We start from the raw sequence: 23,118 nt of genomic DNA on the forward strand, positions 1-23,118 counted from the left end.
GAAGTTCCAGCTATGGCCTCCTGCTGTGTTCTTGGCTGGTGAAAAGCTGCCTAAACTTAAAAGGTCAATTTTTATGTTTACAGGCAGCATGAAAACTGTTGAGTTGGGAATAAAGTTAGGAAAAAAAAACATAAAATCCTGTTTTCCACAGATTTGCAGAAAGGTCCACTTTCCACTTATGAAGTTTCTTTCAATGAGACTATACACCCCTCTGTAGATTGGCTGTGCTCAAGCTACTCCTTTATAATACTGGAAACCTTTTTTTTTCCATTTCTTTCCCTTTCTCTCCAGCCTCCTTCCCGTGGCCTGCTACATAACCACAGTTTACTCTGCACATCTTTACCTGTTCTACCTTTTTTAAAAATAGACTTAGTATTTAATTCGTACAACCACTGAAGGTGCTATTAGTGAGGAAGTACATGTATATCCTTTTATGGAGATCTTCTTTGGCTTTGAGTCATTGCTAATATTTTCCCACATGTAAACTGAGTAGAAGTAGTAAAAGCAGTAGACAGATTTGCACTTGGTGCTTAATATGTTAAAGGCTTATTGGTTCAACTTACATCTCCTTGTGTCTTCCTTGACACACATTTCAAGTGAGAGGGATTAAAGAATCTTTAAATGAAACCAGGACAATTTACCCCAACAAACTTTAACAGGAGCATGACCAAAACCGTCTTCCCAAAAATGCATCTGCACACATTTAGGGTGTTTTAGAGATGGTATAATCTATGCATTCCCCATTTACAGAATCAGTTATTCTCACATTATTTAAATACATTTAGATGAATAATAATCCACAAAGCTGTGGACAAAAGCACTGCTTGCTATACAATAAAAATATATATTTTTCACACTGCAACACATCTAAAGGAATATAAGTGTTAGTCGTTTCTCTAGCATAACATCATTGTGATAATCAGCTAACCTGTAATTAGCAATTTTCAGAATTGTCCCCATAAGACTAATGTGCACAACCCATTTTATTTTTAGTTAATTATAGCATGAAATTAAATTCCTAGCAGTACCTTTTGTGAAAGTACTGAAAAAACTGCATAAAATTTGAGCTCTACAACACACAGAACTATCTGACTGATAGCTCTCAAAGTTCCCATAAACAAATGTTAATATATTTTATAAACTTATGTTTAATATTTTTATTTTTAATTTATATTTGCAAGGTTTCTTCATTTTATTTAAAATCTAACACTTTTCAGTGTAGGTTAGTAGAATACCACAGTAAATTACTGTTAGTGAAACAAAAACATGGTATTATCCAGCTTTTAGTTCAGCTATACAGATTAATGCCTATGGCAGCTTCATTTCAGTAACTATAAACACTGATTTCACACACTCACTTGGAGAAATATCTTTACAGAAAGACAACTGACACCAAAGTGGTTATTTTTTTTTAACATAACTTATTATGACTGGTACAACTGCTACAGGGACAATGGATGAAATTTACCCTTTTGACTAAAATCCGGGGTGTTTACATAACATGCTTTCATGTAATTTTCATTAACAATCACTGTCCCTTCTAAATACACTTGTTAAAAAAACTAACTCACAAACACCAATGTCCCTGTGGGATATATAATTGCAGTGTGAGGTCTTTTAAAATTCACAACACATCTCAACATCAATGGACCCATAACGGTCTAAATTATTCAAATAAATAAATCCAGTACAAACAAACAAAGCTCTTTTAGTAAATACTCAAACAGCTTGGCAGCGTCATATATTAAACAGTTTATAGTGTGCCTCAGAGATTTGTTCACTACGAAGACCAAATTGCCCGACTATGAGGCTAAACTGAACATGTAACATAAAATTATTTTAACCTTAAAAACCATTAGCACTCTGGTAAACAGTTTAGAAAAAACACAGGTGGGAAAGGGGAACGGGAAAATTATTATGGCAAGAGGACCAACAAACCCTCATGGTTTATTTAACAGTGAGTGAATCTGTCAGTGTGTTCTGATTACACTTCAACTGCCCAGGTATGTAAGAAAAAAGTGCAAAGGATGACAATTTGAAAGAGGATTATAATCAAAAACTCACAGCACAAATCTTCATGTGCATCAGGCCAACAAAATAAATAAATAAATGATGCAATGCTGTAGGATTATCTCCTAAAGGAGCTAAATATCCCTGCAGACCGTTTCCATGGCATGATATGATTGTCCAGCAACTAGCAATGTCCTTCTGGTATTTGCTCTCCCCACGTTCATTCTCTGATTCCCATCAGTAGCTTCAGTAAGTGTGCCTCCATCACCTGTTGAACTAAACAGACGGACATGGTGTGTTTTAATACACAAAAAGCTGTAGTAATTTTGGGAGGAAGAGATGTACTGGTGTTTTGCTGGGTGCAGTGTACGTTCATGGGATATAAAAAGTGAATATTAATCAAAATATTTACATTCCCATGAGGCCACCCTTCACTCCCATCAAAGAAAGAAAAGCTATCTGTATTTATCTAAGAAGCCACTTCTGCTTTACTGCTTCCAACAAAGTAAAAGTGACTGGAAGCAGCAAAGTAAAAGTCAACAACTTCTCTCCCACTCCTGTCACAGTGATGTATGATGGGATAAACTCCAATCCTTTCTGCCTCCTTTAAATCAATATTTTAGAAAGAACAAAAAGCTGGCAGTGGAATTACACAGGCGCACATTGAGACAGAGAACTCCTACAGGAAACTAGGTGTTCACAATTAATCAGACAGGACTCACAGACCTGATGCACTTTATAGCAGACTACCTGCAGAAAAGACTCAGTTCTTTTGGGGACAATGATTATTCTAGCTATTATTATTCTTCGCCACAGTATTTTGGTCCACTGTGGTTATTTTAAAGTGCCAAATGAGGCCATAATAGTTGCTTTATAGTTTGTTTTGAAAAACATTCTTAGATTATAAGTAGGGTCTGAGCCATAAGAAGTATGGAACTGCCCTATTGTTGTTAAAATGTTTCTTCTTCTTCTTCTTCTAAGAATATTGAGTGCAAATATGACCCCCCTTAAACACCCGTGAAAAGTTGTCAAATTTGGCACACACATAAAGCCCGGCAAAAATTTCGATAATCTAAGGTCTGCATAGACTTCAATGGAAAAATGGCTCAACAGCACCACCTAGTCAAAAACAAAAAACAAAAAAAACAAACAAAACAAACAAAAAAAAAAATGAATTGGGTCCCGATTGTCTATTTTGACGTATGAAGAAGACATTCGGCACACGTGTAACACCCCAAGACTTGCAAAAAAGTCAATTGAACGCATGTTGCCATGGCAATGGGGTGCCCGCCACCAAATAAAAATCTGAATGATTCACAATCTGTAAATGTCTACATGTGTTTTGTCTAAATACAGCCAGAGGGTGTGTATGTCTTGTGTACCATTTCGATGGCCCATAGCCACAGCCATATCCATTGCATTAAATCCAGAGTCTGATTCAATGGTAGGATCAGCACCACTTTCTGGAAGACACCAAAACATAATTTACATGTTAATGTTGGATGAACTAGATAAAACTTCATAGATGCAGCTGCTTTACTTATTCTTAAAACAAACACAAAGTGATGGAGGTTGTTGAGCACAAATGTTATGCTCATTCAAAGTTTTATTCTCACCCAACAAGATTTCAACACAGCGCACATGGTTGCCATGGACAGCGTACAGGAGAGGCGCTCCTCCATTCTGAAAACCAGAAGGTATAAAAACTGCAATGTTTAAGGTTTACATTGATTGTTACGGCCGCCTGCTTGCCGGCTCGGCGACCAGCAGGACTGCAGCCTGGTGACAGCTGAGCTGACTGACAGGGTGCATCATGTGGCACCGTCCCACCCCCTCACCTGGCACCTGGATTGGCCGGCTCGTTATCGGAAGGCGGGCTGTTCGTCATTGGAGCCCTACATAGCCTCATCAGCAGCATCATTCGGGGCAGCTGTGGACAGTGGGACACATGCCTGCCAGGCTGAGAGAATTGTGGACTATTGTGTGTGAATTTGGCGAGTTAAAGAATAACATTAAGGACTTTAAGTTGATGTGTGTGGTGTTCCCTACCCTGAGTGAGGTGAAGTTCATTTTGGTTTGGTTTGGTATATCTAATTCCGCCTTTGTGCGTGTTTCCCGTTTTGTGGACATTTTCTTTTGGTTATTATCCTAGTCTTTTGTGATACCCTTTAACGGGACACTTTAAGTTGATTACCCTGTTTTTTGTGGACATTCCCTTTTGATTATTATAGTGCTTGTGTTACCCTGTAACGGGACACTTTAAGTTGATTAACCATTTCGTTTTGTTTTGTGTGGCCGATACCAGAGCGGTGTCTGGACCCATTTTGTTGAAATAAATTGTCTTTTCGTTTAACTCTGGTATTCGGCTCTCTTTGTGTTCCGTCCTCCTTACCCCTAGAGCACGAGGACGTAACAATTGATCTTCTGACGAAGGCTGAAGGCTGACATGCTCCTTTTCTAGTTGCTGTGCAATATTTCAGCAATCATAACACTGAATAAATTCCATTATAGTAAATTAATAGATGTCCATTGACGAAGAAAAAACTCTTACCCAGTCATATTCATTGACATCCACTCCACAGTCAATGAGCATCTTCACAATATCTGTGTACCCCTTACTGCAGGCCAAGGACAATGCACTTTCCCTCCCTTTAGCCAGGAGGTTGGGGTCGGCACCCTACAGTGAGAATTAAAATAAAGAAATTGTTTTCTCTTCATAAAAACCAATGTGATCTGATGTATTTTTTACATACATTCTGAAGTAGAAACTCAACAACAGCTATTTGTCCATGTGCAGCTGCCCACATCAACGGGGTAAAACCCTCCTCATCTTGGAGATTGATTACAGTCTCTGTTGGAATAAATATCAAAACAACTCAAAAATAGATTTGATTTCCACTTGCACATGGATGCTATGAGATAAAAAACAAAAAAACCCTGATGATTTAGGGAGGGGATTTCTTCAGTTTCAAGACAGCAGTGTCAGGACTCTCACGTGTCACAACAGCTACTCTGTAGGAGTACGACTCCTGAGCATGAGCAGGACTGGTGAAAAATTCATGCTATGCACTCTGAAAAAAGACTCCACACTATACTTTTACTTTAACCCCAGCCCTTTTGGCCTTTTAACTATGTGAAATGAAATGTCAAAAGTTGAAAATGTGTAAGAATGGAAAAAGTCCAGAAACTGACATTGAAAACGAGTGCCCAAAATCTGCATCCTCTAGTACTGCAGAAATCCCACACTGGATGATTTCTAAATCACAAGGTGATATTTAAAACAATTTACTTTCTTCCTCATATAAATGTAAATATATGCACATATGTGTGGGGGGAGTAGTGGCCTACTGGTAAGAAAGGTGGAGGACCCGTGTTCAAGTTGTTTTTTTTTTTTTTTTACCTTTATTATTATAGCATACCATCATCAGTCATGTGTAACATGCAAAAGGTAACTGATGTAATATTTTTCTAAATTTTCAGTTACCTATCGTAGTTAGATATACCATGTGGATTTATAACAATGAGAATTTGGCACTTTTCTCCATATTATTTGATTATAAATTAGATATTCTGCAATTCTGGATTACTGATAAGACAAATAATCAACAACCAACTGTGAGATTCAGTGAAATAAAACAAATGACAAAACAATTACTTTTTTTTTTTAGTTAAAGTAATTAAATAATTCAATAACTCTTGTTACTGCAACACAAACAGCATCAAATATGTCACAACTGCATAAGTATAAAGAACTGAACCCCACTAACAGCCTGGATAGACTGCTTACCTTGTTCAATCCTGCTTGCCAAAAACACCATTTCTCCTTGGGCTGCCAGCTGATGAATAGATAAAGCTGAGAGGGAAAATAATTAATGTTTAACATTCACTTATTATTTGTATTTATTTTGAGATTCTTTTGAACATACTAAAAATGAAAACGGAAACAGTGATGGTACTTACAGTGCACCAAAAGAGGAGTGGAGGAAACTTCATTGCCTCTGTGTTTATTGGTGAGTGTGGTAGACTGTTTTATAGGAGAAAAATGTTTGGTGGTGGATGGTGTGTAAACATGACGTACTTGTATGCCTGGTGAGGGTGAAGTCTGGATATTGCACTCAGCTGTAAATAAGAAAACATTTTTAGGAAACAGACTCACAACGACTTTGTACGTGTGTGAAAAACAAACCACTTTGATTATCAATTTGGAAATAAGATTATCAACATTCCTCCTTTTTCTTACCTTTGAATAAAACAGAAGCCACTTCCAGATCAGAGTTCACCTGGTCTTGGATGTTCTTGCTGTCTTCCTCGTTGAGTGATTTCACAAATCTTGAGCAAACATTCATATCAAAGCGGTTGGGCAAAATGAACTTGATGCCCATGGCCACATTTTGAGGATTTGTGTCATCTGGGGTTGCACCCACCGACTGCTCAGTCTTTATGGTACTCAAATCAGGCATCACACAGATTCCCTCCATGTCTTCTGAGACCAGAGGACACTCCGTAGTCCCCCCTGCTGCGGACGCCGTAACGTTGTCCATCCTCAGGTCGTTTATTGAACTAATGTTCGAATATTAAAATGAAGCCACTGCACGCCTGAGGAAGCGATCGAGTAAAGAAAAATATATAAAGAAAGATCTACTACCATCTTGGAGTCATTATTACTTTAATTAAATGTGTACAAACTCTATATACTTTAATAAATCGATAGTACCACCGTCTACTAGCTACTAGTTAGCTATGTAGCTATTGTTATCGTAACCTTCAGTTAATCAAACTAACTGACTCAGGAAAATATATTTTTACCATTAAAATAGGCGCAGTCGTTGACAGAAATTAGTTTGATAAAACAAAACAAATGAAACCTTACTTGATAGAGAATTGCTTTGTTCACACAACCTCATAAAATCATCTCTCCTCTGTCAGTGTTTTGATATATTTGCGCATGCGCAATTGGTCGGTTTGTAGGTGTACCAAATCTAAACTTCCCTTTATTTGGTTCCGCCTTGACATTACAGTATGATCTCAAAACAAATCCTCTTCTAAATAAATAAATCAATGGAAAAGGAAATATCGTATTAAAATAGCAGTGTGCTATTTTGTTATCATCTGTGTTATTGTTGGTTCGCGCAAAATTTCTTTCTGTTTAAGAAAGTCAGTTGTAAGGAAAGATTCTCTTCATTTGAAATACCATATCTCTTTATCATTTTCTTTTAATTCTTTTAAGCTTGTTTTTTCTAGAAGAATCTGTATATTCTTTTTGAAAACATGATTTCAGCTCCTCAACAGTCTGTGGTTGTTATGAGCTGATTATCCTCTTTGTGATGTTCCATACATTTTCAACAGGATACAGATCTGGATTTTGTGCAGGCAGTGTAAAGCACACACTCCAGTCTACTTGCATGAATGAATGAATGAATGAATGAATGAATGTTTATTTAGAACATATTAGCATATTACATGAAATTATTACATATTACATGGAACATTGGTAGCCAATCTGTTTGAAAAGGAGTAGGAAGAAGCACAAGCTTAATTAATCCTACCCCTTATTCCATTTTACAGCAAAAACTTTTAAATCGATTCACTTTGTCTTTTAATATGTTCACAAATACAACTAATAATAGTATTTACATAATAATAATAATAATAATAATAATAACAATAATAATAATAATAATAATAATAATAATAATAATAATAATTATTATTATTATTATTATTATTATTATTATTATTATTATTATTATTGTTATATTAATAATCTTTATTAGTCCATCTTTTTAGTCCCCACCTCCCTAGTGTGTGTGTGGGGTAGCCTTGTGGTTACAGAGGTGAGAACCTGGGTTCAAGTCTCCAGGCTTGCAACTAAGGTAAACCACTATGGGCCCCAGAGCAAGGCCCTCAACCCCAAACTGCTCCCTGTGTGCTGCAACCAGGCAGCCTACTGCTCCTAGCAACTAGGATGGGTTAATAATATGTACAGTATATGGTCTGACAGGGTGAGTATGTACAGTATATAAATCTAAATGTAAACATGTATATAAATATGTAAACACAGTTTACATATTTCTGATTTCTGATACCGCAGGTCTTTCCTCCCTGCAGCATCAGAAGCAGCTCTCCAGAGCAGGGGTTGTGACTTATGCATAAATATAATATCTATACATTACATATTATATACATTAAACAAAAACATATAGCAATAAGTGTAAACTGCCAATGACTGTCAACACCCTTCTTCTTCCATGTACCATGTGAAAATGATGTGTTTGTACCGTTTCTTAAACTGGCTTATGCTTAGACATTGCTTGAGCCCCCCACTCACTCTGTTCACAACTTCACTACAAGTACAGAAATACCCTACAAAACGTTTTTAATGTTGTACGAGCACACAGATGTTTTAAACTTAATTTTCCCCTCAAGTCATACCCACCATCTCTGTGAAAAATTTTAAATAATTTAAAAATATTATTAGGGAGCAGGTTATGGATTGCTTTATATACAATTTGTGCTATTTGAAAGTTAACCAGACAATTGAATTTCAATATTTTTGATTTTAAGAAGCCATGAAGCCATGTTGTTTTCATATAGAATGAGGTCTGGTTGCTCTAATTAATTAAGTGAAGGTCCCTCAAGAAAAGACACCTTCATGTAGCATATCTTTATCCTAGCATTCATCTCCTGAATAATACAATATGCATCAGTGGTACGCACACATTTGGAGGTCATCCATGCAATTGGCGGTAGGTAATACTCTGTCACAGGTCTTTTGTGCTGTTCATGATACATTATAACTGCCTGCATGGTTGTTCTTATCTTTGGCATGGAAAACCCAACCTCCACTTTGTCACAGATTACATGTCCACTGACTTTCTTGTCCATGTGAGATGAGCTCATGTTTGAAAATGTGGCAGTGCATGTTCAGAGTTAATACATATCTTCATTTTTTCTTTAATAATGAAGTTTCAAGTTCCTTTAAAATAAAATTTATTGTAGATATGGAGGTTGGGACATAATCCTGCAGAAGTTTTCACCTCCTTTTATGTTTTGCTGGGAGACATGTGAAAGAGCCCTTAGTTCACCCAACTCAACAAACTATCTATGGCTAATAATAAATATTATATTATATTGTATACAATAATACTTTATTGAATTCTGGTAGTATTAACAATTCAACTAGTGACATAAAGCCAAAATTTTCAAGGTTCTTACCAGTGATCCTGCATTGGAATAAGTGGGTTCAGATTGGATGGATGGATAAGCAGATGTCAATCAAAAAATCTTTTTATTTCTTTATTATTTCCTTAATAATTATAAATCAAACGCTCATTAATACATTTTAATGGACTCTGTGTGCCTTAAATCATATCTTTAGGGCTCAGGTGGTAGAACAGGTCATCCAATAACCATAAGTTTGGTGGGTGGAATCCTGCTTCATCCCAGTTGATCTTTCATTGAGTCCTTGGGCAAGATATTTAACCTACTTTCACTCCAGTGTTGGCAGCTGATTAATGCACAGAATCAATCTGCCCCAGTGCAGAGGTGGACTCATGTAACTTGGCTTTTCTTTCTTTCTTTCTTTCTTTCTTTCTTTCTTTCTTTCTTTCTTTCTTTCTTTCTCTCTCTCTCTCTCTCTCTCTCTCTCTCTCTCTCTCTCTCTCTCTCTCTCTCTCTCTAAAAATGACAGTGATTCATTGTCTGTTTGTCTTAGCTTGTGTGGGGATCTTATTTTCAGGGGGAAATTGCCCTGTTTGAAACAGCCTAATGGCAGCTGTGCTGGAACAACCACCCCTCCAGTTCTTCAGTATCTCAGCTGTTTTTGTTTCCCCTTGTTGGAGCAAAAAGTTATCAGGTTTCTTTTTCTTCTTTTTCGTCTTCTTCTTCTTCTTCTTATTATTATTATTATTAGTAGTATTAGTATTAGTATTAGTATTATTTTATTTCTTTCTTTCTTTATTTTTTAATCTATAATAAGGTTAGACATAAAAAGCTTTCAAATCAGATGGATTATTCTGGAGATGGATTGCATGCAGCTGTGGTTTTAGTGCATGCAAAAACTTCATTGTTTGTTTTTCTTGATATCAAGCACACATCCAACGTCAACACTGTTGACAGAAAATACATCGTTCTGTCAAACCTTAGCTACTTAAAATGATGTTACGTTGAACATTATTTGGAAAAGGCCATTCATGTCGCAGTAATTTCTGCCAGCAGATGGCGCTGTTGTCTCATAGGTTAAAATTGCAGCCATGAAAATAATTTAGCCTTAGCTCCACCCAAACGGCCCATAATCCTTTTAACTCCCCCAATTAAACAAGATAACACTAGCCGGAGGACGGTGAAATGATCTGAGAATGGTAACCATATTAATGCTGGACAGTTGTTGTAGCCTTTCAGCTGCGACTGAATCTTCTTATCAGTGTGTTGATAAGTCTGAGGGCTGAATTGGTGGGAAAGTCCTCTTAGTTTTCATGATTATAATAAGTCTGTGTAAACATTTAGCCTCAGTGTACAACTATTATCATAATCCAAATTAAAACTATGAACAAGATTAACCAGCTAAAGGGCATAAGGATGCAGAGTAACTGTTACTGCAAACCAAACACTAGACACATTTTTATAATCTGTGACTGCAGAAGTCAGGAGGTCATGTAAACTTGGCAGCACTTCACAGTTATTCTTTTTATTAAATGAAAAATCTTCAATGCAACTTTTACAGTACAAAAATAAAATGCAAATGTTGTCTTTCAATATTTTAATTAAAAAAAAATAATTACTGATGTTTACCAAACAGAATAAGTGCTTCTTAACATACGGCTATGACTAGGTACGCTGAAAAAATTATTAATATATTCCTTACTATTTTATTCTCTGTAAAAAGAAAAAATGTCTTTTTCCTTGTTTCAACTGTTTTTAATGCTCCATTTTCTCTCATCTCTTTTCTGTGTCTAAGGTCTGTTCCTTGTAGGCTTGGTCTGATTTGATTTGTTAGGGGATTGGTCAATAATAGTTAAGTGCAAAAGAATCATTATTTTTTTATTTGATGTGTAGAAACTAAGCACAAATTATTTAAATGTTTAATATGGTTAAGCTATTAAGTAAAGGAAGACAAGATTAAGCTACAAACCATCCATTTCAGTGTTCTCTGTAGGAAATGTCCCTTTTTGGCATAATATTGCCTTGTAAAAGAACACCTTTTATGTTCTACTTATTCCACTCATGAAATTTTCTTCTAGGAAGACTGTGTTTTGATTCATCTTATGAGTGGGCAAACTGTATACATATTCATTACTCGTTAAGGTTAACATTTCCAATAAAGTCTTAGTGTTTCAAATGGAAAAGTAACAAGATGGAGGTCATTATGTCCCAGTCTGTGTGTGTTTCAGAGAAATGAAATGGTCTTCTTTCTAAATAATGTTAATCCAACTCTAACTGTGGAAAGGATGGCTTTGAATTTGACACATTTCCTTGTATTAGTACTGAAATCAGAGAAGATGTTTCACTAACTTTAACTGTAGTAAAAACAGTCAAGAGAGATAAAGTCATTGTAACCTCATTGTTGGGATTTGTATTAATGACTGCAAAGGTGAAAGTTGATTGGTAAACATATTTTAATCTCTTAAGATGAATGTTGAATGATTACACAGAGTTACAAAGTTATTTTGTTTATTGGTTCATAGTAGGTGTGTATGTGGTAACAGCAGCAGAAGACAGGAGTCTTCCAACGTTATGCTCACATGAAAAGACAAGCTACACTGTATTCTCAGATTATTTGAGTTCATTTGAAATTTGCAGAGAAACCTGTTCCCTTAAATCACTTTAGTTTTTACAAATGCTGAAACTAAACAGACTGTTGTATCAACAATGGCGACCACTAGTCTTTACTAAAAACCGTTAAAAAAAAACTTTTTTTTTGTTACTTTATTTATTTATTGTTTGAACCAAGTCTCTTAAGTAAGACTTATTCAAATCCTTCAGTTCTTTCAAATAAAGAATGTGAATCACAGACTCAATATAATGCTAATCAACTTGTCCCAAATTAAATATTTAGTTAATCCAAAAGTAATTTCAAATTTATATTGAACTTCATAATACACCTAATAATTTAAAGGTGCACCAGGGACGGATCTACAGGGGGGCCAAGAGGGGAAACTGCCCACTACTTTAGAATCTGGCCCCCTCCAACTGCCCCACCCCAACTTTAAATCATAAAACACATAAGTCCAAATGACTTTCACAACATTAAAAGGAAAGACTAATAAAAGGATAACTATAAATTTAATCTTAGGGCCCTCAAAAATGTAGATACAGCCTTTAATGAAACTGTGTCTGACTCCTACAGTGCTCCGCAGCCTCGGGTGTGGGTGTGTTACAGTCATAGGAGAAAGAGACCGTATGCAGCCTGGCAGAGTGGAACAACTCAACCGCCCAACTTTCGCCAGGTGAAGTCAGTTTCCACAGGTGATGTTTCACCACTCAAAGTTGACATTAAATAAATTCAGACAGTGACTCACTCTTGTGCAATTTGTTAGAGCATATTTCCCCAATTAGCTAGTTTTGATTCTATGAAACCGGAGAGCAGTTTATGAAGATAGATAGATAGATAGATAGATAGATAGATAGATAGATAGATAGATAGATAGACAGACAGACAGACAGACAGACAGACAGACAGGTAGACAGGTAGACAGGTAGACAGATAGACAGACAGACAGACAGACAGATAGACAGATAGATAGATAGATAGATAGATAGATAGATAGATAGATAGATAGATAGATAGATAGATAGATAGATAGATAAAGGATGGTTTTAAGCCTGATCTTAAAGGTAGAGAGGGTGTCTGCCTCCCAAACTTGGAGCTGGTTCTGTAAAGGAGTGACCTGAAAGAGTGACCTGACCTCCAGGAACCACGAGTAGACCTGCAGTCTGACAGTGAAGTGATCTGTTGGGATTATATGAAACTATGACATCTTTTATAAAATATTTTGCTAATAATAAGTCTGGGGTGCTCAAGTTCAGTCTCCGAGATCTACTATCCTGGAACTTTTAGATAAACCCTTCTCCAATACATCAGAATCAAATGGCTAAATTCCCTCGTCCACATGTCATTCAGCTAATGAACCATTCATTTGATTCAGGTGTTTTGGGAAGGGGTTCCATCTAAAAGTTTGCAGGATAGTAGATCTTGAGAACTGGACTTGGGCGCCCCTGTAATAAGAAGTCTAAATAGGTCCATACATTTTTCAAGCTGGATCCATTTCTGTACAAATTCTAGTGCAGAGACATTAAATGTTCCACCAAGACTTAACAAGTTTCAGTAAAAACCTGCAGAAGGTTAGTTAAGTAAAGCTTCACTTATTTTATTAATGATTCTGATAAAAAAAAAAGTAAATATGATGCAAATCTTAAAACAGAAACACTTTAAAATCTATTCATTTTAATTGTCATAATTTTTTAGATATAAAAACACAAGGATGATCATCTGAGCATTTTAGTTCTCAGTATTGCAGAAAGTCTAAATTTAGATGTTTGTGAGATGTTTGTTGCACAACTGTCATCTTCAGCTCTCCTAAAAAGATGGCTGATATCTGTCTGTACTTTAATTTCTTTCTCTGCGTTTATTTTAAGGATTCTCTTTTGTATGTAAGCCTAAATATTGCCTTTGTTTTCTTAGAAGGGATAATGATGGAGTAAATTGTTTTAAAGTGTTTCTGCAGAACTTGATTTGACTCTATTTACTCAGCTGAGAATGATTAATCTTTATATGGATATATATTTCTTCTACCACTAAACACTCACAATGTGTAACTAATTTGGAAAAAGAAAAAGACAGCAAAAAAAGTGATTAAATTTGATCAAATATCTGCTTAAACAACTCGTTTTGAGTCTTTTGACCGTCGTGATGCTTTGTTGCATTTATGTTGTGTTTTGCTGACGCCATTTTTCAAATCTTTCATGAAACACACCATGTCACCTAACCCCCACATGGTTCACGCATGAAGAAAGAGCATACACCACAAAAACCATCAGAATGGGTGTAAACATGCTTATGTCTTCCTGTTATTTAGATAGTAGAAAGACTTAAAACACTTCATTGATCGGATTGAAAATTCTTTCCTGCCGATCGGATAAACTGAGGTGTTTACATGATGCTGATTGAACGTTCAATAGGATGAAAAGTGCTCCATGCCATCCTGTCCTGACCTCTTGCCCCTTTTTTACCTCCCCATGTAAATTTTTCTAAATCCACCACTGAGGTGCACCTCAACCTTTTTTTAAATATATATTTTAGGTTAATTGGTCTCTCTAAATTCTCCCTAGGAGTGAGTGTGTGTGTGAATGGTTGTTCGTCCCTATATGTGTTGGCCCTGCGATGGAATGGTGTACCCTGCCTCTCACCTGTTAAATGCTGGGATAGGCTCCAGCTTACCCGTGACCCGTAAAAGACAAAGCAGTAGACAATTAATGAATGAATATATATTTATTACCACAGATTCGTGTTATGTGACTGCTGCTTGCAGAACTGAGAAAATGACATAAGGATATCAGTAGCCAAAAACATTTTCATTACTAGTGCTTTACTTTGATAGACATTTTATAGTGTGTTTTACAGTATTTTCTTTAATTTAGTTGTTTACTTGTCTTACAAAGACAATAAAGGAATTAGAATGAAAATTAAATGAAACTGAGGTGGTGGTGTGTTTCTCTCCTTGTACTGTTCCTCCCACTCATTGTATAGACTTTCCAACAGTGTCTAAATACACATATAACACAGGAAGTTAAGCACATAACTCAAATTTGTAACATAGCAATCAAAAAAGGTACAATTCCTGCTGAATATCTATCTCCTTCAAGCCTTTGTGGTGCAGATACATTGAGTTTTTAAGGTAGCCTCTGACAGCAACATAACATGCTTTATCTTTGCTAATCACACTGCACATGTTGAAAAATATTAGAAACAACTTATGAGGTTTAGTAATGAGAAACCATTTATAAAAAGCATAAAATGATAATTACTGAAATGTGTATTTAAAAAATGGGTTTACAGTGATGATGTGAGTGATTTGGCTAAGCAGCTAAGAATCAATGCTCTAATGATTTTAAATAAAGATACAGGAACATGATCCAATGTTTGTACTCTCCATGAAACTTTCAGTGTATTATTTCTTTGTATATAGCTGTCTCTGGGAACCTGTGGGAATGGCATGGTCCAGTTGAGCTTGTCTATAAGGAGTCACTTTTAGCCATTCTGGTTGGTTGGTGGAGGGCAGGGGTGTACAAAATCACTTCTCAGAGGCTGCTGTGCAGGTTTTCAATGATACCCTGCTCCAACACACCTGACTCAAATTAAATGGATCCAACAGCCTATGAAGTTCTGCACAATGACTTATTAGTTAGAGTCAGGTGTGTTGGCACAGGGAAACACTGACAACCAGTAGGATTATGGCCCTCGAGGACTGGAGTTGGACACTCCTGATACAGAGCGTCTTGATGCAACAAATGTCAAAATTAAAGTCATTTTTTCCTCTTATGTGCTTTCCCCAATGATGATTGCCTCTGAGAATGTGTACTAAAATTGACAGTTGATTAAAGCAAAAAAAAAAAGAAAAAGTTAATATTTTTAGAATCCAGGGAGGTAAATTAACAATTTACAGTTTTAAACTAATTTATCTTTATGTAAAGTTTACATAAGAAAGCATTACTGACATAGGCTTTTATGTAGGATTTTAGTGAATTTTGGCATGAAACTGAGTTTTTTTCTTCTTTACCATGAAATGTCTAAATCAATTTACTGCAATACAAACCAAGAATCAAATGGCCTAATATACAGAAGATAATAACAAATCCCTCATTTTCACATGTTATTACAAAACCTTAGAAGTATGTTACACACTTTTATGGTTTTATTTTAAACATTTTAAGTTGGCAACAAAAATGCATCCTTGGGGTCAGAATACCCTTTAAATTGGTTTTAAGACCGATATTAAGAGAACATGTATACTGTCAGACAGCATAATGTACTCATTTACAAGTTCCTATGTTACTGTTTCAAAAATGTTTGTGAACATAATAATCCACTTTACGTGTTAAAAATAGAAAATGATGCAAGAAATGACTCTGCAATTTTTATGTTGTATTATGTCATTAGTTTATTACTGTAATTCTAAAGACATAGGAAATGGGTCAGATTAGAGACTTTGCTAATTTTTTATGTAAGATTTACAAAGTACAAAAGTCACCAGTAAAATATATAGTCAATTATATAACGTGAAATGTAAAATTCAATTTTCTTCTAGATGTACAGCAGATTTAGTTAAGCTACTTTCCATCGCTGCCTGTTTTGTCTGTGCACAATTACAGACGACGCAAATGAGCAAAAGTGAGACTGACGTCAATCCAGCTCTCATGTGATTGGAGGAAATTTAAATATGTTTCAGAAATGGCTTTCCTATATTTACAACTTAAATTGCGGCCCATGAACATACCATATAACAAAGTAAATGTAAGATGAAGTTGTATATTGATGCTAGATGCGAATGTGTCGCGTCCTGGGACTGATCCTGCCTCTCCTCAGCCCTGGAGCCCGGTGTGTGAGGGGGCTGGACCAGGCTGAAGGGGAGAAAAAACCTGCAAACAAACTCTCTAACTGACTTTTCCCCCCAGATCGAAAAAGACGTATGAAGGTGAAGGAACTCGTGCGGTTTTAAGGTGTGAAATGTGTCTGGATTTTGCCGAAGAAAGCAACAGTGGGTAGAAAGTCGTGCGGCGGATCTGATCGGAGCGCAAAGAGCGAAGACGACGAGAAGCAGGTAGTGGCGATTCTGGTTAATCTTCACCTAGAAAAGTTCGGCTTTTCATTAACGCGATGCATCAGCAATGTGCTTTCAGAGAGACCACTGAGATCACTAATACCAACAGTTTGGGGTAATTTATTTGATTAAGAGTACAAGTGATGGTGCATTCACAGGTAATACGCATGACTGCAACTGTTGCGGTTCTTCTCTCCGCTCACAACTAACTCTTTGTTTTGATCTTGCACACATCATTTTCTGCTCTTGTGCGTTGTAACTGTTGCATGTGTGGGTTTCACTTCCCCGTGACAACAGTAGAAGTCATTCATTTATTTATTTTCCTAATGGATTCTTTGAGTGCTGAAAATGTGTAAGCAACATATTTGAACTTCTTTGTTTGAGCAGTATACCTCTTGAAATGGCAGCAAAGATGTTTTAAAGCAGATAAACAATGCCATTCATTGTTTACATCCAAAAGTTGGAAGAAACATTGTTCTCAATGTTGCTCTTTATAACTTCTTTATTAACTATTACCGTAAATTTCATTATTCAATCAACCATCATCTGACAGAAATCTAAGGAAAGCAGGATGGGTTTGATAATGTCTGAGAACATTTGCAAAACATACATAGATGTCAAAATGTTTCCCAAATGCTTTCTGACAGCTTGCGTTCTCCTGTTATGTGTAATCTCTTTTCTCACGCTCAGTTCTGGAGTGTGTGGCCTTGAGCCAGGTCAGGTTTCTTCTTCACTCTGAACTTGTCAGCGGTTACTGTAAAGGCAGGTTGAGAACAATGATTGACACAAATTCTTTGCATACTAAAAGAACCCGAGAATAAAACGTGGATTTAAGGCTTACACATGCTTTGTCTTTGCATTTTCCCCCTCAGAAATGACATATTTAGTTTTGAAATCAAGATATTCAGACAAATCTGGACTCCTTTATTTGTATGTGCAGATTCACATCTCATCTTTAAAGCTTACATGAAGAGCATTCTCATTTGTTGACCTAGTAGGGTACAACCTGCCAAACTTGGTCAATGTCTATAATATGACATAATATGACATATAGGCCTTCTCCAGTTTCTGTGGTGATACCTGTGGTATCTTCCATTGATAATGTGGGATATTTTTTAGACAAACTACAGAGGGCAAACTTGACTTGCTGTGAAGATACTGAAAGCTGTTGTTTTTTCTGGTCCTTTGAGTCACTTTTCTGATTAATTCGCACTAAATAACATGAATACTCCTCACTGTCAAAGCAATGACAGTGGGTGTAATCCAAAACCTTTGCAGGGTTTAGATTAATTGTGAAATCGCTCTAAAATTTGGCAGCGGTGGGAAAGCTGAAGCGGCTAATCTACTAGAAACATAAATAGTAAATGGACTGCCATTGAAAAACCTCCAATCTGTAATTTGAACGTTGCTATCTTGGTTTTCAGTGTTTTTCTGGTTCACATTTCAAAAGAACTAACCCAAAATGAATTTCCAAAAGATTAAAATGAACAGATTTTTGTTTCTCATTTCACTACACGAATGTATAAATCAGACTGCAGAGATTAATTCAGTTCAAAGCTTGGTAGTGGTTGGCTCATGGTCAGCTGACCAATGTTAGAGTTTTTTTTCAATCCTGATGCTACAATTTGATAAGTTGTTTCTGCCGCCCTGGATGGCCGGTGCCTGGCAGGGTCGGTAGCCTGTGCTCTGGCTGGGGCCTTCCTCTCCCACCCTCTGAGTGGGTCAGGGGTAGTCTTTGTGGTGGGGTGGCTTGGGTTCATGCTACGAGATTGCTGCTGATCACCCGGGTCTCTGGGCCGCCTAGTCTGCCTCTAGCCTCCGGAGAAATGTGGTTGCATTTACACGATCACACTCATCTCTGATCACTCCTCATTCCTGATACTCTGCATACTGACACATGCACTGAGTTGTCCAGCGGGTTTATACGTAAGAGCTGCTTTTGTTGGATGGTTAGTTTATTTATTTATTTATTGATTGATTGATTGTGTGGTGTGTGTGTGTGTGTGTGTTTTTCCGGTACTTTGGTTGCTGTTGTGATACATGTTGTTGCTGTCTTGGTTATTTTTTTAGGAACTCCTGATGACTATCAACTTAGTTTACCTGTAAAAGCTGTAGGAAGTTCTCTGTTGGTTTCTGTACAGGTGTAGCAGTTGGTTGTCTGGTTTTGGTTTGGATTGAAGGATCGTTGCTTCTATCTACTATATCTTTGTCTCCTCTTCCTTTTTTTCTACTTTCTTTTTGATGTCTCTCTATTATTTTCCTTTTTTTTCTCTCCCCCCTGGTCAGGTCCGGCAAGATTACGTAAATTCCTGAATTCAAAATAAATAAATAAATAAGATTAAATAAATAAATAAGATCAGATTATCAAGAGGAGCCTTATACCCATAAAGCTCCCATTGGCAAGTGAAATTTGATTGGCAAAACACAGCAGCCAGACCATTATTCTGCTGCTACTGTGCTGGATAGGACAAGTTTTGAAAAAAATAAAATAAAATAAAATAAAATAAAATAAAATAAATTAAAAAATGAGTTGTTTCTAAGTTGTTACTAATGCGATTGACAGGTGAGTATAATTTGTCTAAAAATTTTATATTTTCAACTTGCATTTGTATTAATTTCTAAATTAAACCTCCTCTAATATTCATATGGACTGGATTCAGTAGTATTTGCTGTCATTCACTGAAAACATGGATATGCTTTTTGAATGCTCTCGTTTTAATTCATGCCCAACACTATTAACCTGTTGCATGAAACGAATTTTACTGGGAATCCAGTGATACTACATACATCTCTTAGGTAGAATCCAGAGCGATCATCAGTTGGTCAAAGGTGCCGTAAAAGCCCAGTTTGAACAAGCCAGAAAATAAGAATTCACCTTTAAAACAGTTATGATCAAGACAAAAACATATTTTGTTTTTTACTTTACATCAGGATGTAAGCATGGTTATTTCTGCTGTAAAATAGGACACTTTGTACATGGGGCTTGTGGAGATAGTGCTGCTCCTGGAACCAGCCTCAAGTGGCCGTTAGAGGAACTGAAGTTTTTAGTTTGTCCATATTGGCTTCACTTGTCAGCCCCAGGAGGTTTCTCTGTGTTTTGAAACTATTTTGGTAAATTATTAATTGTATAAGTTATTTTTTTTAAGTGAAATATTAACCCACTCCATGGTTACTGCTTTGTCCTGAGACCCCTTACCAGAGTAAGGGTTCTCAGGGCCATTTTTTTTTGTTTTGGTCTGCAATGAACCACAACTAAAGAGTTCACCATATCAGTATGTGATGGGTACCAACTTCACCAACCTATTAATTGTATAAAGGAAAGTTTAACCCATAGATCCATCCCTTAGCTTGACCTGGTTTCTTCAAAATAAGATTTTGGGGGTTGTCTGAATCCTTCTGCAGCTGTTTTTGGGCATTATGGTTGGACAGATGTCACAAACACAGAAAGAGGCAAATAGCCAAGCACACACTAACAACTAAAATAAGAATAAATCTACAAATAACCAAAAATGCACTTATTTGGACTGCTGGAGGAAACCTACATGGTTACAGGAAAAAACAAACAAACAAACAAAAAAAAAAAACAAAACAAAGCACAAACTTCAGTCAGAAAAAGCACCAGCATGTTTAGACTGAGAACTCTTAATGTGCACTAACCTCTGCATAAAGAAGAAATGAAGATTATTATTGGTCATACTTCTAACTGGGATCTAAAATGGAATCAACAGATTTTTCAGAAACATACTGAGCAGCATTGGGTCATACTGCACAACACAGAAGCAGAAGCACATTAACCAAAATAATCTGCTGAGCTGCAGGATCAAACTGTGCTCACTAGAGTGGCCTCCAGCTGATGCAGCTGAGCGTCTAGACAAAGTGCAGCCTGCAGAGCCAAGGCTGCTCTGCAGCTTTGAAGTCATGCACTATTTACAGCTGACAGTGAAGTCACAGCGGATCAGGTGTGAGCTGATGAGAGTTACGCTCTTCCCCTCGGCTGCATGCTGCCCGAGCAGTTGGACAGTGAAGCTATTGTAGTTTTATCCACACATGTGGTAGTGGTAGAAAGTAAGAAAGTACATCTCCTAAACTGTTGTACTGGAACGGAATTACTTTCACTTCAGTGAAACACTTCCATTATTTGTAACTTAATAGTTTAACTTAACATGACACAGGGAATTGTTAATATTGATGTATACAATCAGGATTTTGCTTTTAATTATTTTTACACTACTGTATTGTACATGTATTACTCTTTAGTAAATGGATATGACATGGATACATGGACATGGATACATTTTACACCACTGACAGATGGTCAATGTTATTTACTTAATGGCTGTTACAAAATACATTATAGAGTGTTTTAAAAAAATATGTTTTCAAAGATTTTAGCCTATTTATCCTCCTTTCAAGGAGCTAGATTTTCACAATTCCTGACCATACTTTTCTAGACTAAACAATTAAACACATCAATGCTGTGAATGACTGTGTGGTCTAATAACAGCATGGTTATAAATTAGGCCACCCACAGCTTTGCAGTTTCTGGTGTTTTCATTAACCTGGCATTGCAGTAACATGACTATTTCCTCTGCAGGTATCTGGTGGATGGAAAGAATATGGAGGTGAACAGAAAAGAGGTGCCTTTATATGTAAGTGACTGCATGTTTTTCTCTTCTCTCTTAGTTCTTCATGAAGTAGATGGGTCTGTTTGTGTTTATTCCTCACTTTCCAATGATCATTTTTCTCTGTCATTCCTGACAATCCCTCTTTGTCCTGGTTGACTGGTAAGCCTTGTGTTGCAGGTGAAACCCAATCAGGGAGGGTTTCAATCCCAGGGGAAGCCAAGGCCTTACACAAGCTGTTCACCAAATGACAAGGGCCTCTAGAAGCATGTCTTCCTATTAACATAAAGGCCAGGATATGAGAACAAAGTTTATTTTTATTTATTTTTTCATTTTTGCTTCCTTTTCATACTTCAAATAGATATACGTGATATCTTTGGGTGCATAATGAGCAGGTGTGTTTGGATCGTTTTTCTTCAACTTTTTTTTCTTCCATGTGCTTTCCTCATTTCCCTGCAGTCTTGCGAGCCTGCCATCTCTCTTTCTTTTTGTCTCTCTCACCCCTGTTCTCCTGCATTAATGTGTGGAAACCTGGGTGGGCCAGCCAATGAAGCGTTACCAGATTTCTAGTGAGCAGAGTGTCTGCTTGTTTTGCTGTGTCACCAGTTTCAGCAGGAGGGAAGGGAGCTCGCTCTAGAAACCTTCGCCTCCACTCATGGAGGGCCAGTCTGAAACCCAGGCATGTAAATCATTATGGGCTCTAGCACTTACACATACACCTCTCCATTAAGAGAAAGTGGTGTCTCCACCCTTTAAGGTCACAGCTCAACTGGAACAACTCTTGCTGCTGAATGAGATCCAGATTTCAATGCTGGGCTTTGTGCAGACAAGCCATAGCACACTGCTGTGATATAAAGGCTGCTATTGTGACATGCCTAGTAAAGTTTTATGGTTTACCTCCACACATGTAACACAGTGTCAGGCCAACAGCAGATACTGTTTGGCAAGATCAATGGATAAATGGATGCATTGAAGGCAGAACATGCTGGAGTTCCTGTATTAAGTTCCTGTATTAATTTTTTTCTTTACTGAGGCCTTGAGACAGACTTAGTGTGAGAGGGACTGTTCTTTCAGATGTTTATGAATTATTAAAACTAAGTATTTTGTACTCAAGTGAGTGAACTTTTAAGTTTAATTTTGCTGTACGAGATAACTACACAAAATAACTTTCTCAGCTTCACTGATTGACTTCTACTAAATTAATTTAAATAAAGAGATCAAATGGATTGCCATGAAATCTGACACATCAGTGCCCACTGAAATAATTATTTCAACTTTGATGACCCTCAAGATATTCTTTTGGCAGCAAGTTGTCTTTTAATATGGTATTCAGGTGTTTTTTGCAGGGACTTCCACCCTGTAATAAAGATGTCATCATGCCTAGTTTTGTAGTGACATTTTAAGATGTTTTTGCTTTTATTTTATGACCATTTAATGCCACTGATATAATAAGATAGCATTACAATGGAAACACACTATTTGATGACAGAATTTGCTTGTGATTTTTAGGAATATTCAGAAATTGCGTTTAAATTTAAAAAGTACATGTGCAGTTCTATTATATTTTATTAATCTGTTATATAAAACCTCCATTGACTTATATTGACTATCTGGAATTTCATCCTGTTCCATCTACATGTTTTTGGTTCAGACATTCATGGATCCAACTT

At 36.6% G+C, this 23,118-nt stretch overlaps 2 protein-coding genes across 7 annotated transcripts in view; one reads left to right on the top strand and one right to left on the bottom strand.

Moving 5' to 3' along the window:
* Nucleotides 1-706: 706 nt before the first annotated feature.
* Nucleotides 707-6,971, bottom strand: ankra2 (ankyrin repeat, family A (RFXANK-like), 2). 2 transcript variants are annotated; one of them, XM_041969873.1, is made up of 10 exons: nucleotides 6,881-6,971; nucleotides 6,251-6,606; nucleotides 5,971-6,129; nucleotides 5,798-5,863; nucleotides 4,764-4,861; nucleotides 4,562-4,687; nucleotides 3,849-3,970; nucleotides 3,627-3,693; nucleotides 3,393-3,473; nucleotides 707-2,286 (listed from the first exon to the last, which is right to left on the bottom strand). In XM_041969873.1, exons 2-10 carry the CDS (start codon nucleotides 6,549-6,551, stop codon nucleotides 2,275-2,277), a joined length of 1,032 nt encoding a protein of 343 aa, XP_041825807.1. In that variant the 5' UTR covers nucleotides 6,552-6,606; nucleotides 6,881-6,971; the 3' UTR covers nucleotides 707-2,274. The 2 variants fall into 2 exon arrangements, with proteins under 2 accessions (XP_041825807.1, XP_041825808.1); XM_041969874.1 differs by lacking the exon at nucleotides 3,849-3,970.
* Nucleotides 6,972-16,501: 9,530 nt separating this feature from the next.
* Nucleotides 16,502-23,118, top strand: part of arhgef28a (Rho guanine nucleotide exchange factor (GEF) 28a) — a 43,904-nt gene continuing 37,287 nt past the window's right edge. For 3 of the 5 annotated variants that reach the window (XM_041970280.1, XM_041970279.1, XM_041970281.1), the window contains exons 1-2: nucleotides 16,611-16,826; nucleotides 21,421-21,475. In XM_041970280.1, coding sequence (XP_041826214.1) covers nucleotides 21,443-21,475 — 33 coding nt within the window. In that variant the 5' untranslated portion in view covers nucleotides 16,611-16,826; nucleotides 21,421-21,442. Of the gene's footprint in view, nucleotides 16,520-16,609; nucleotides 16,827-21,420; nucleotides 21,476-23,118 lie in introns of those variants that run through there. The other 2 variants (XM_041970278.1, XM_041970277.1) reach the window with 2 other exon arrangements.

Source organism: Melanotaenia boesemani, chromosome 19 (assembly GCF_017639745.1).
Source record: "Melanotaenia boesemani isolate fMelBoe1 chromosome 19, fMelBoe1.pri, whole genome shotgun sequence".
Lineage (NCBI taxonomy): Eukaryota > Metazoa > Chordata > Actinopteri > Atheriniformes > Melanotaeniidae > Melanotaenia > Melanotaenia boesemani.

What these genes read in the sequence shown, in the direction of transcription:
- ankra2 (XM_041969873.1), bottom strand. Translation starts at nt 6,551, where the DNA reads ATGGACAACGTTACGGCGTCCGCAGCAGGGGGGACTACGGAGTGTCCT. An exon ending in CACTCCTCTTTTGGTGCACT is followed by an intron (nt 5,864 to 5,970) that starts GTAAGTACCATC and finishes TTTCCCTCTCAG; the next exon opens with CTTTATCTATTCATCAGCTG. An exon ending in GGCAAGCAGGATTGAACAAG is followed by an intron (nt 4,862 to 5,797) that starts GTAAGCAGTCTA and finishes TTATTCCAACAG; the next exon opens with AGACTGTAATCAATCTCCAA.